At 37.7% G+C, this 13,416-nt stretch overlaps 1 protein-coding gene across 9 annotated transcripts in view; it reads left to right on the forward strand.

The window, feature by feature from the left end:
* MSH3 (mutS homolog 3) overlaps positions 1-13,416 on the forward strand; it is a 187,929-nt gene that overhangs the window by 22,681 nt on the left and 151,832 nt on the right. For all 9 annotated transcript variants that reach the window (XM_045062647.1, XM_045062646.1, XM_003981121.6 and 6 more), the window contains one exon: positions 3,740-3,906. In XM_045062647.1, the coding sequence (XP_044918582.1) occupies positions 3,740-3,906 (167 nt within the window). The remainder of the gene's footprint in view (positions 1-3,739; positions 3,907-13,416) is intronic.

Below are 13,416 nucleotides of genomic sequence, written 5' to 3' on the forward strand. Positions count from 1 at the left end.
TTTAATTAACGTTAGGAATACTTACAGTCAGTTTTCTAGAGAAATATAATTTGTGAATCATGGTTTTATTGATTTTACCCTCTGGCAGTTTGTGAGTAAATTTGCCCATTTACAGACCCACATGGACTTGGCTCAAAACCTTAGAATTTTTAGTGCCCTTCAGAACTATTAGATTTTCTTTTTCTCTCGTTGTTAAAGCAAAAGTAGGACTCCTTGCCTAAGTAATAACTAATTCTCTTTTTTTTCTAATTTTTGCAATCAGCTGCAATATCAACACAGTTCTTTTTTTTTCCAGCAAAAATTCTTAACAACCCAAATGTCTCCAAAGTATCTTTTTAAAAAAATAAAAAAAAATTTTTTTTTCAATGTTTATTTATTTTTGAGAGAGAGAGAGAGAGAGAGAGAGAGAGAGACAGACATAGAACACGAGTGGGGAAGGGGCAGAGAGAGGAGACACAGAATCTGAAGCAGGCTCCAGGCTCTGAGCCATCAGCACAGAGCCCAATGTGGGGCTCGAAGTCTCACAAACTGTGAGATCACGACCTGAGCTGAAGTTGGATGCTCGACCGACTGAGCCACCCAGACGCCCCTAAAAAAATTTTTTTTAATCAAGTGTTTATTTCTGAGAGAGATAGAAGGGGGTGGCAGAGTGAGAGGGGGGTAGAGGATTTGAAGCAGTCTGTGTGCTGACAGCAGAGAGCCCGATATAGGGCTAGAACCCATGGACCATGAGATTATGACCTGAGCTAAAGTCAGATGCTTAACTGCTGAGCCACTCAGGGGCCCCTCCAAAGTACCTTCTAATACCTTATTTTGGGGGGATAACTCTCTGCTAGCTTGACCTTTGCTTAACCAATAAACTTTCAGAGAGTTTGCATTACTGTTGGGTGGCTCTGAATGATTTTTTTTTTCTAAATAATTTTTTTTTTTAATCTTTGAGAAGCACTTTTTATCTAGTCACAGGCAATTGGATTTATTTACAAATAGTAAGGTTATTTGCTTTTAAGCTCTAACATATGTAATGTGCTAATTTATATTTACCTGAAACTCAGCCTAAAGAATAGAGTTGAATGTATATGCTTCCTCTTTAGTGCTGAGTGGTTGCCGCCAGAATTAACCGTTGTGTATGAACTGTGATGTGAAAAAATGAGAAATGATAGTTTGCCTGTCAAGTGTTTTCTTGGGTCTTGTCCTTGTTCTCACTGACCACTTTTGGGCTGATGACATCCAAAGCTCTGGGTCCAGGCTGCACCTCTCTCCTGAGCTCTAGCCTCTTATATCTATCTTTTTGCTGGGCACGGCACTCAGAATTTGTCCTGACTCCTCAAACTCAGTGTGGCTACAATAGATCTGTTCTTTTTTTACCCTCAGTACTATTCTTGTTGGATTTTTCCCTGTTGTTACGAGTGTCACTACCTAGGAGCTATCTTTTGGGTATTGGCAGTTAGTCTAAAATCAAAGTCTTTAGCATTGATAGTATCACTGCAGTTAGGCCCTCTGCCTTCATTCTGGGCAGTGCATGGTTTTATACAGCCTAACTTTGTGTTTCTTAGTGTCACATATCACATAGTAATAGATGTTGCAGGCATTATAATATAGACCATTTCTCTAATTAAAAAAAAAGCAGGGAGGTGGCGCCTGGGTGGTTCAGTCAGTTAAGTGTCTGACTTCAGCCCAGGTCATGATCTCATGGTGCCTGAGTTCAAGCCCCCACATCAGGCTCACTGCTATCAGTGCAGAGCCCACTTGGGATCCTCATTCTCCCTCTTTCTCTATCCCTCCCCTACTCATATTCTTTCAAAAATAAACATTAAAAAAATAATTAAAAAGGCAGAGGGGAATTTGTCTGATAAATTTGTTACTTGAACTTCTATAAATAGCTTTTGTAAATGCTAGTTAGATTGGGAGATAAACTTACTTATGTATACTAACGTACTTACGTTCCAGCTATCTGGGCACTAGAGAAGGCCTCTCGGCTATCATTAAGGAGGTACTTTGAGCCAAAAATGAGGGACTTCAAAAAATTATAAAATATTCAAAAGAAAAATTAATAAAACAGAGTGCTTAATTATGGTAATATGAGACAGTGCTCTAGGGGTTAGGAAATATTTCCTCTGGGAAATAGAACATTGCCTTGAGAAGGGCCCCCTTCCTTCAGCAGAGGTTAACTGTAATCCAGACTTGTATGATAATAATTTCCTTGCTTTTAGTTCTAGTTTTACCTCCTTAAACTATATACAAGTGTAAACATGTTGTGTCTTTTGGAGTCTTGCTTCCTTTGCTTGCAAACTACTCTCATATAGTATTTGTATATGAGATTTATTTGTGTTACTGTAGTAGTTCTTACATTGTCATTGCCATATTATATTTGATGATTTTCAGTTTATTCTTCTCTTGATGGACATGTGGGTTCTTTTCGGTTTTGGTTGTACAGAGAATGCTGTACCCACATGAACCCACAAACTGTGGGATCATGACCTGAGCCGAAGTCAGATGCTTAACTGATTGAGCCACCCAGGTGCCCCACTTTTTTTTTTATGTTTATTTATTTATTTTGAGAGAGAGAGTGCAAATGGGGAAGAGGCAGAGAGAGAGAGGGAGACACAGAGTTCAAAGCAGGCTCCAGGCTCTGAGCTGTCAGCACAGAGCCTGACGCAGGGCGAGAACTCATGAACCGGGAGACCATGACCTGAGCCAAAGTTGGCCACTTAACCGACTGAGTCACCCAAGTGCCCCAGTGCCATGCATTTCTTTTCTTTTCTTTTCTTTTCTCTTTTCTTTCTTTTTAATTTTTATTTATTTCTGAGAGACAGAGGGTGAGCAGGGCAGGGGCAGAGAGAGAGGGAGACACAGAATCTGGAGCGGGCTCCAGTCTCTGAGCTGTCAGGACAGAGCCTGATGTGGGGCTCAAACTCACAAACCATGAGATCATGACCTGAGCTGAAATCAGACGCTTAACTGACTGGGCCACCCAGGCGCCCCCATGCATTTATTTACCATCAGCAGAGGACATGAGAGTGGCCTGTGGAGTGAGATCACCTGGATCTTGTTTCCACCACTTTATCACTCTGCAACCTTGGCTAGATTTCTTACCTTTTTTCTCCTTTCTCAAACCATGAGTTTTTCCAGTTTATCTTTGCTATATTGGCTTGGGATGCTAGGGGGTAGCTTTTAGTTTTTATGGTTATTTCCCTAGATAAACTCTCTACTTGGGATTCATTCAGAGTTTGCTATATTTGTGTTAGTTTTTGGAAAAATTATACTTTTATTGATTAATTTTATAAAATGAAATAGAAATTTACTACCGCTCTGGTGGCCATGTTACTAGGAACTTATTACTCTTTAGTGATGACAACTGTTATTTGTACAGTACTAAATAGTTTATAAAGCATTCGTGTTTGTTTTATGATCTGACCATTGCAGTGACCTGAAGATGAAAGTAGGCTGGTTTATTCCCACTTAGAGGAGGAAACTGAGGGTTTGGTGACTTGTCAGAGTCATTCTGTCAGGTTCGTTGGATCCAAAACTTGGCTCAGGCTGTTTCTCGCATAGTGTAGATATTGGTGAATCTGACTTCTTACATAAGAATCTTGGAAAGTACACAGGTTTTCAAACACTTTAGAACTGGACTACACACTACAGAGTGTATCCTCTTTACTGTTTCCATGTGTGTTTATAATGTGTCAAGGTTATAATTGGGAAAAATATGTTTTCTGTGATGTTGCATTTTTGTTTTCAGGGAGTGCAGCCTGCCACAGGTGAGGTCGTGTTTGATAGTTTCCAGGACTCTGCTTCCCGTTTGGAGCTCGAAACTCGGATATTGTGCCTTCAGCCCGTGGAGCTACTGCTCCCCTCACACTTGTCAGAGCAAACAGAGATGCTTATCCACAGAGCCACAGCTGCTCGGTGAGTTGGCACATCATTGGAAAATACTACTGATTTTGAAACTCAGATTTAATTCCCAGACTGGGAATTAAACTCATTAAATTTAAACTCATTGAAGTTGTTAACAAGTTTTTACTTACAGAAGTATTTTAACAGTAGTGGTGGAAATTAAAAAAAAAAGAAAGAAAAAGGAAATTACTCATAATATCACCTTAATGTAGGACTGTTAGAGCGGTTTAATGATACTATTTAGTAATTTATCTTCAGTTTTTAGAGGTAATTTAGAGTTCATTTCTTAGAAAGGTTATATAATTTTGAAAATGCTGCAAGTTTTAATTTGTGGCTGTGTCCAGGAGTTTTATTGATTAGATCTAATGTCATACGTCTTAACTTGTGCAGCAGTGTACTAGGCACTGTGGCATCCAGAGGAAGAGGATGTGTTTGTCGTCCATGTTTGGCAGAGTTTATAATCCACCAGGAGAGGCAGATGTGTACACATCTAACAGGATTCACAAAGCATGATGTTAAGTGACAACATGAAGGTACCTTGTTGGGACCATTCCATACTGCCACCTGGAGGAGTATATGGGGAGAAAAGACACTGGAAAGGCGGGCAATGGCTCCAGGGGACAGGACTATGTACTGAGGAATTTGGACTTTAGACTAAGCAGGAAAGCCCATAAAGATTTTTATTTAGTAGATTGACAAATCAGGAAGTCAAATTGATGGGTAAGTGAAGTTCCAACTATTTTTTTGTTCTTTTAGAGTTAAGAGTGTCACACTTTCATTTAAATTGAACTTCTAAGTAGTTTTCATAATAAATATTTTTTATTATAACACTAATCCGTGACCATTTAGGAAAAATTGGGAGTTACCAAAAAAATGAAGAGCTAAAAATAAGTCAAATCCTATAACCCGGAGATAGTTATTCTTAAATGTTTTGGTGTGTTAATTCTATGCATATGTATCACATTTTTTGATTTATGAAGTTGGATTCATGTTGCAAAATCAGTTTTGTGTCCTGTATTTTTACTTAAAATTCCCATAGTTAAAAAAAATTTTTTAATCTTTATTTATTTTTGAGAGAGAGAGAGAGTGTGAGCTGGGGGGGAACAGAGAGAGAGGGAGACACAGAATCTGAAGTAGGCTACAGGCTCCAAGCTGTCAGCAGAGAGCCTGACGTGGGGCTGGAACCCACGAACCTTGAGATCATGACCTGAGCTCAAGTTGGATGCTTAATCGACTGAGCCACCCACAGGTAACCCCCATACTTTTAAAAGGGAAATTTATCTTATTTTATTATGGAAAACATATAAAATTATACCGAATAGTGTAGTGAACCACATGAATTCATCAACCACCTTCAACATTGCTCAACTCAATTTCATTTCATCTATATCCCTACTCCCTCTCTCCTTAGATTATTTACTTGAAGCAAATTCTAGAGAACATCATTTCATCTGCTGATATTTCAGCAGGTACTCAATGGAAACAAAATGACTGCATCTCATTCAGTCATGTAAATGGATAATTTATCCATTCCCCTTTTGTTATGCTATGTTCATTTTTTTAACTTCCACAAATATTACTGTGATGAGTATCCATGCATAGAAATATTTGTGTGCATTTCTGATTATTTCCTTAAGCTAAATTCCTCCAAGTGGAATTACTGGGTCACAGGGTATAAACATTTATAAAGCTTTAGAATTGGTAATATCAATTTATACTTCTATTGCTACAGTACAGGAGAGTTGCTTGAACCTTGCTTACAATGGATCATGTAAACAATCTCTGCCAACTGAATAGGTGAAAAATTCTCTATCAAGTCCCCTTATTTGGTTTATAATCGTTTTCTGACAGTGAGTTAAAACCTGAATAATTAAAACTGACACAGTAGACTGATTAATTAAAAAAATTAATAAAATTTCTAAAAATTTTTAAAAGTCTTCTAAAACTTTATTTCCAATATTTTGTGGTTTTGGTTTTGTTCATTTTTCTTTATAACTGTGTGTATATTCAGTTGACTTAGATATAACAGAGACTAAAGTTGATGAATGAATACTTCCATTTTTCTGATTTCTACTTTTTAAAAACAAAATAATAAAGGCAAAAATTCAATAAAAGGTAAAAATATTCCACAAAAACATTGTCAAAAATGAGTTTTTTTGGCTGGCGGGCAGCATTGCCTATGATATTGCTAAATGTTTATTCATCAAATGAAATTCAGAAGGCATTTGGCATACTAAAAGATAGTTCTGGTGTCATATGTGGGCTTTCCCAAATTTGATGCTGCCTTTGTTTTCTTTTTATTTATATTTCTTTAGTTAGCATTGAGAATGTATAACTCTTCCTATTTTCCCGCGCTCATGTAATTTTTGTTTTATTCGCATTTTAGACTAAGCAAAGTCAAAAGTTAATCCCCGTTTCTGTGAGTGTCTAAAGCTAATCTATATCCATGGACACATGGAGTGCTAGAGATTCACAAGTTGAGCAAATATTGTGGCTCTTGTGATGTAGGGTTTGGGTTGGAAAATTGGCTTTTCACCTTACCGACTTTCACTACTCACTCAACTGTGTTGTGTTGTCCTTCAGTTTCCTTTCCTTTCCTTTCCTTTTTTGTTTTTCCTCCTTTTCTTTAATATAGGGGTAATAAGAGTGCTTACCTCACAGGATTATTCTGAGTGTTAAATAAGTTAATACAAGTGAAATGTTTGCAATAGTGGCTGGCATAGAAAGCCCTCTATAGATAGCAAGCTGTCTGTTAACTGTATGATTATTATTTATTATTATTTGCCATTGTCTTTTTAAATATTGCTTCTTCCCTGTTCTTTTCTCGAATGCCTTCTTATTCTGCTCTCTATGCGTGGCCCTTTGTGGTGTTATCTCCCACCTCCAGCCTTCTTTTAAAATTTTTTAAAAATGTTTTTATTTCTTTTTGAAGGAGAGAGAGAGACACAGCATGAGCGGGGAGGGGGGGGGGGCAGAGAGAGAGGGAGACACAGAATCCAAAGGAGGCTCCAGGCTCTGAGCTGTCAGCACAGAGCCCAACGTGGGGCTTGAACTCACGAACACTGAGATCATGACCTGAGCCGAAGTCGGATGTTTAATCTACTGAGCCCCTCAGGTGCCCCTCCCACCTCCAGCCTTCTGAAACAAATGTCTCTCCTGTTATTTTTGGCTCTTGGGGATTTACTCTTTTTTGTTGTTGGTTTTTGACTCTGCTTAAGAAACTTTTTTTTTTTTTAATTTTTTTTTTTCCAACGTTTACTTATTTTTGGGACAGAGAGAGACAGAGCATGAACGGGGGAGGAGAAGAGAGAGAGGGAGACACAGAATCGGAAACAGGCTCCAGGCTCTGAGCCATCAGCCCAGAGCCCGACGCGGGGCTCGAACTCACGGACTGCGAGATTGTGACCTGGCTGAAGTCGGATGCTTAACCGACTGTGCCACCCAGGCGCCCCAAGAAACATTTTTGATTATATTTTAATTCACTGTTTCTATGGTTTTTAATTTGTTTTTTTTTAACATTTATTTGTTTTTGAGACAGAGAGAGACAGAGCATGAATGGGGGAGGGTCAGAGAGAGGGAAACACAGAATCTGAAACAGGCTCCAGGCTCTGAGCTGTCAGCACAAAGCCCGACGCGGGGCTCGAACTCACAGACCGTGAGATCATGACCTGAACCGAAGTCGGCCGCTTAACCGACTGAGCCACCCAGGCGCCCCTCTATGGGGTTTTTAGTATACTGTCTGGACCAAGTAAGTTTTTCATGCTTACAGTAGCATTCTCTTATTTTTGTACTTGGATCTCTCCCCATTTTGAAACTACTTCAGTAATCATCTGTATTTTAGTCCATTTTGATTTTCTTTAAAATTTAATCTAATTTTTAGCATTTAACACTTAATTCACTTTTTCTTTATTTTATTTTTACTGTGTCAGGTGTGGTCCTGCCTTAATTTCCCCATGAGTGCTCGTGAGTCCATTTTACATTCATAACTTAGCTTTTATCAATCTGAGATAAAATTCCATCCATATTTTTTTAAGAAAGAACAAAAATCAGCAACAAGGATAGGGAATAGTTTTAATGTATGAACAACATAGCCTGTCAAAATTCTGTTCCATATTTACTACCAGTAAACCATATAGCCTTGAATTTTCAAGAAGAAATTTTTTTTAATTTTTATTTATTTATTTATTTTTTAAACGTTTATTTATTTTTGAGACAGAGAGAGACAGAGCATGAACGGGGGAGGGGCAGAGAGAGAGGGAGACACAGAATCTGAAACAGGCTCCAGGCTCCAAGCTGTCAGCACAGAGCCCGATGCGGGGCTTGAACTCATGGACCGCGAGATCATGACCTGAGCCGAAGTTGGCCGCTTAACCGACTGAGCCACCCAGGCACCCCAAGAAATTTTTTTTTAATGTGTATATATTTTTTAGAGAGAGATCATGAGCAGGGGAGGGGAAAAGAGAGAGGGGGCAGTGGATCCAAAGTGGGCTCTGCACTGATAGCACAGACCCCGATGCTGGGGTCCGACTCAAGAACTGTGAGATCATGACCTGAGCTGACCTTGGATGCTTAACCGATTGAACCACCCAGATGCCCATTTTGTTTTTGTTGGACTTTTGCCTGTTTTAAACAGTGATAGGTAGATTCTGGTGTCTCAGACTTAGAATCCACTCTTTTTCTTCTGTAAATCTGAAGGTAAAAATAGCAGTTTTTGTCAGTTACCGGTTAACATATATTGATATTGAAGAACAAATAAAGCTGTGTGAGAAAAGGAAGAATGGCTTGGAATTAATGGAATATGCATTTTAAAGTATTAGCGTTTTTTTATAATCTTTGGCCACAAGGGGTCTCCAAAGGATTTTCTATTCTGTGAATTATCATTTAAAGAGTACCAGAATCTTCACATTTATTTTTATATCTCTAGGTAGACTTAGTTACTTTGTATCACATGGTAATTAAGAATAACTACATATTAGTGAAAGGTGATGCTAAGATAAAATTGTTTCTAAGTAATGATAAATAGATTTTCTTAGGTTATTTTTATTTATGTAAAACATGTTCATAAAGTTTCGGTTTGGATCTTAGGAAATCATTTTTACTATTTTTTGTTACCTTTCCCATTTGTTGTAAGAATATATAGAGAGAAGCAAAGAGAGAAAGATGATTTTCAACCCTATATTAGTTGCATTTAAGGTCGCTTTAGCTTAGATATGTTATATGTCTGTAAAACTTGTTGAGAGGAAAACTATCTAAAACAATAGACAAATATTAGGCTGTGTTTAATAGTTCTCAAAGAAACTGATATTTGAGGCAGATGAGAAGAACAGAGCAGATGGTGCCCAATTTTGTGTTCAGAGAGGTGAGGGCTTCCTGGGCCCTGGCACAGCCAAAGAAGGCTTTATGTAGGAGGTGGGCTGGGCTGGCAACACTTGCGGGACAGGAGGCTTTGAATTGGTAGTGGGGAGGAGGGAAGAGTGTGCTGTGTGTGTGCACACGTGTACGTGTTCGTGAACAGTATGCGCTCTGAGGCACACAGGCTGGAAATACTAGAGGAGGTGTGAGGATAGAGGTGACACTTTTTCTAATTGGAGGTGAACTTTCATGTTGAGTAATGGGGAAGAAAGCATTGAGGACCATAAAATCCAGCCACGGCGACTGGAATCTGATGGAAGTCAGTAAGGCTTCTGAGCAAAAGAATGGCATGACAGAAGAGGCAAGTCTACTACCTAAATGGGAGAATTGAACTTAAAACAAAACAAAACAAAACAAAACAAAACAAAACAAAACAAAACAAAACAAAACAAAACAAAACCTGTTTCCCTGAGGGGCAACAAGAATAAGTACGGGGAGTCTGGAGAATGTCATAGCTGGGAGTAGGAGGAAGGAAAATAGAAAGAAATGGAAAGGAAGGGGATAAAAGAGCTGGGTATAGAGCCAGGGCAAAGCAGGGATATGTGGTCATCATTTATCTGTTGCAAATGATATGGCCATTGGTATGTGTTAATTTTTTACAGTATTGACTGTTAAAATTTTCTGAAGCTGCATGATATTGACAAAGATAGTTGGTTATAAATTAACCCTAACCAGTTCAGATCACTTATGAAGTATCTATAGAAGAATGACCTTCAGTACTACAGTGATCTAAGCAATTTGGCTTAGGAAATCCATGCTTGAACACATCAGGATTTACTCAAAGGTAGATGTGTATGCTGCCGATTTGAAGAAAACATTCAAATCTTGATGTTGGGGAATAAGAATAACTCCTACTGTGGATACTTCCAGTGTTAGAAAGAGAAATACATTATTATGTTTTTGTGTCCACAGACAGCCTTACATCTTTAAAGGTTTAGTCAAAACCATTATCTGACATGATTGTTTATAACGGAGATTTGTACCATCTGAGTGTCTTTTATAGATATTTGAAATTACCATTGCTGTGTTTTAATTTTGTGTTTCTCTTTTATTAAATTGTATTAGAGATTAAGTACTACTTTGTCATACTTTGATTTTCAAATTTTTAATGGAAAATGTTTTGTAGTTTCAGTATTAAAATGAGATTATTACTTTGAGACTATGTGCATAAATTATCAGAGCAATTGTTATGTAAATTAGGTATCTGTGTTATGACTAAAGTCCAACTTCTTGCTAATGTCATTAGTTGAATTTAGCATTAGTTAAAAAGTATCAAATATTTTTGAAGGATGAGAGGAAAAAAATAGACAGATATTACTGATTAACTTGGTTAAGAGGAAGTGCTCCACACGTATGAAATGTTAAGTGGCTAGTACTTGATGGTCTGAATTTAGTGACTGCACTCTTCTAATATGTTTTGTCAAAGCTTAGTAAGTTTAGTGCCTTGGGCTTATATGAAGTCTTTTCAATATGATTCTTACTAGGAGTTGTTGGGAACCAAGTAAATGTGGCATGTATCAAACACTGGGTGGCAGGCAGATACGAGCCAAAAAGTCCCTAAATTTGGTGGGAAGATGAATCTGGGTAAGGTGAGGGCATTCAAGGGAGTGTGAACACAGGATGGGGTAAGGGAATTGTGAACAGTGAGTTGAATGGAGTGTTAGGTGTGTATAGGCAAAGAGTGGCCTGGGACAGAATCTAGCACTTAACTGCTTAGTGAACATTTGCTACATGCCAGTGTGTTTATGGACAGAGGGGAGGACTGTACCTGTTTCATGGAGGATGCTGGGCACTAGCGGGAAGAATTTGTGCTTTATTTTGATGTTTTATCCACTTTGGCTTACTGACTCCTTTTATTTAGTAATTTGTGTTAGAATTTTCTTCTTGTAAATTTGTTAAATTACTGGGGTAGTACATGTCTTTTGTAAAAGTAAAAATAATCTATTTTTTTAAAGTTTATTTATTTTTTTAGTAATCTCTATACCCAGCATTTGGGGCTCAAACTCATGACCCCAAGGTCAAGAGTTGGATACTCTACCAACCAAATCAGCCAGGTGCCCCCAAAATACCTGTTGTAAAGAAAACAATTCTTGCTAACCTTCCCACCCAATTTGATTTAAAGTATTTGTGTTAGAATGTGACTTTAATATTTATAAAACTTAGAATTTAGTGCTTTAGCTTTATATCTTTTTTTTTGTAGCAGTAGTCAAAATAAAAGTTGAAATTAAAATCAGGCAAATGTATAAAACTAGTAAACTGAAGTGAACAGTATTTTGGCACAAAGGATGATGTTCTTGTCTGAAAATAAATTGTTCCTCATAATTTGAGTGGGATGTGTCCCCCATTAAGGACCAGGTTCTTTGCAGTAGTTCATTTTTTCTATACTGTGATGTGCTTTGTAGACTCAGCTTTTTACCACAGTTTTTCTTTTTGAACCACAGTGTAACTTAAGTGATTTGCCCTCTACTTTTATTTGAAGACTGCCTCTTTTTTTTTCTGATTACACCTCAACAATGCAAGTGCTCTTTATTGCTAATGTGATGTTAAGCATAAACAGAAATGCAGGAACTGAAGCATGTGGCAAAATTCATTAAAAAAATTTTTTTTAATGTTTATATTTGAGAGAGAGAGAGAGACAGACAGACAGAGTGTGAGGGGAGAGAGGGGCAGAGAGAGAGGGAGACACAGAATCTGAAGCGGACTCCAGGCTCTGAGCTGTCAGCACAGAGGCAGGCGCAGGGCAGGGCTTGAGCTCACAAACCGTGAGATCATGGCCTGAGCTGAAGTCAGATGCCTAATTGACTGATCCACCCAGGCGCCCCTTAAAAGGTGGTAATCTAGTTGATTTAGGACAGGTTTTTTTCAAACCAAAGTTCATAAAGTCAGTGTGGTAGGTTGCACCTAACAGTGAAAAAAAAATAAAATAGAATTTATCAAAGTGCTTCACATGTAGTAAAGGTTAAGTGTTTCATAAAAGGCTTTTTTTTCAGTTTTATTTGTCTATGCATTATTTCTGTCTATAGGTATGCCTTCTGATCCTCTTTGCAATTCCTATCATGTTTGTAATTCTCCAAGAAGGGAATTAAACTCCTCATATAATATATTAATTAAATGTTATCTTAAATGATCTCATATATACATTCTTATTACCTAAAACTGATCAGATACTACCGAGAAGTATAGTTTTAAATAGTACAAATGAGAGGCAGTTAACATTTAAAGACTGTATATTGAAAACTCTAAAGTTGATTTGCATACCATACATTGCCTACATAGAAAATGCAGAAGTGACAGATTATTAGAAGTAATAAGGGTTCATCAAGATTGTTAAGTGAAATCAGTAAATGAAAATGAATAGTGTCTTAATACAGCAGCAACAAATAGTAAAATTCTTAAAAGAAGGTACTACTTGGAATAGCAACAAAAGCAGTATTATTTAGGACTGTATTCACCAAAAGACAAACAAGACCTTAAAGAAAATTTCAAAACTTTATTGAACAAAGAAGAACTAAATAATGGAAGGAGGTGTATTAAAAATGTGTAATTAGTAAAGTAAACCTGTGATTTTACAAATATTTATGGTGTAGAATACAGATTCTTAAGTTGGTATTTGAGTTTAAAAAAATGTGGATTGATTTAACAGAAGCTTGGATTGTAGTGGTGATATGCTCATAGATGTGGTAACATCTTAAAAAACTTTGTTTTAATGCTTTTATTTTTATTTTTGAGAGAGAGAGAAGAGACAGAGCTTGAGCGGGGAAGGGGCAGAGAGTGAGGGAGACACCATCTCAGCTGAGCTGTCTCCCTGGTGGTCTAGTGGTTAGGATTCGGTGCTCTCAGCTGAGCTGTCAGCACAGAGCCTGACGCGGGGCTCGAACTCAAGAACTGCGAGATCATGACCTGAGCCGAAATCAGATGCTTTAACCCACTGAGCTACCCAGATGCCCCTAGATGTGGTAACATTTTTGAAGATGCAGGGGATAACTTAAGTTAGGGAATTGTGCTGGAGCACATAGTAAGGGCAGTGTATGTCACGTTTTTCTGTTTCTTGTCATTTAGATTTTGTATGTGTGTTTGAGCTAAATCTAATATAAATGGGAACATTGCTTG

Source organism: Felis catus, chromosome A1, assembly GCF_018350175.1.
Source record: "Felis catus isolate Fca126 chromosome A1, F.catus_Fca126_mat1.0, whole genome shotgun sequence".
Lineage (NCBI taxonomy): Eukaryota > Metazoa > Chordata > Mammalia > Carnivora > Felidae > Felis > Felis catus.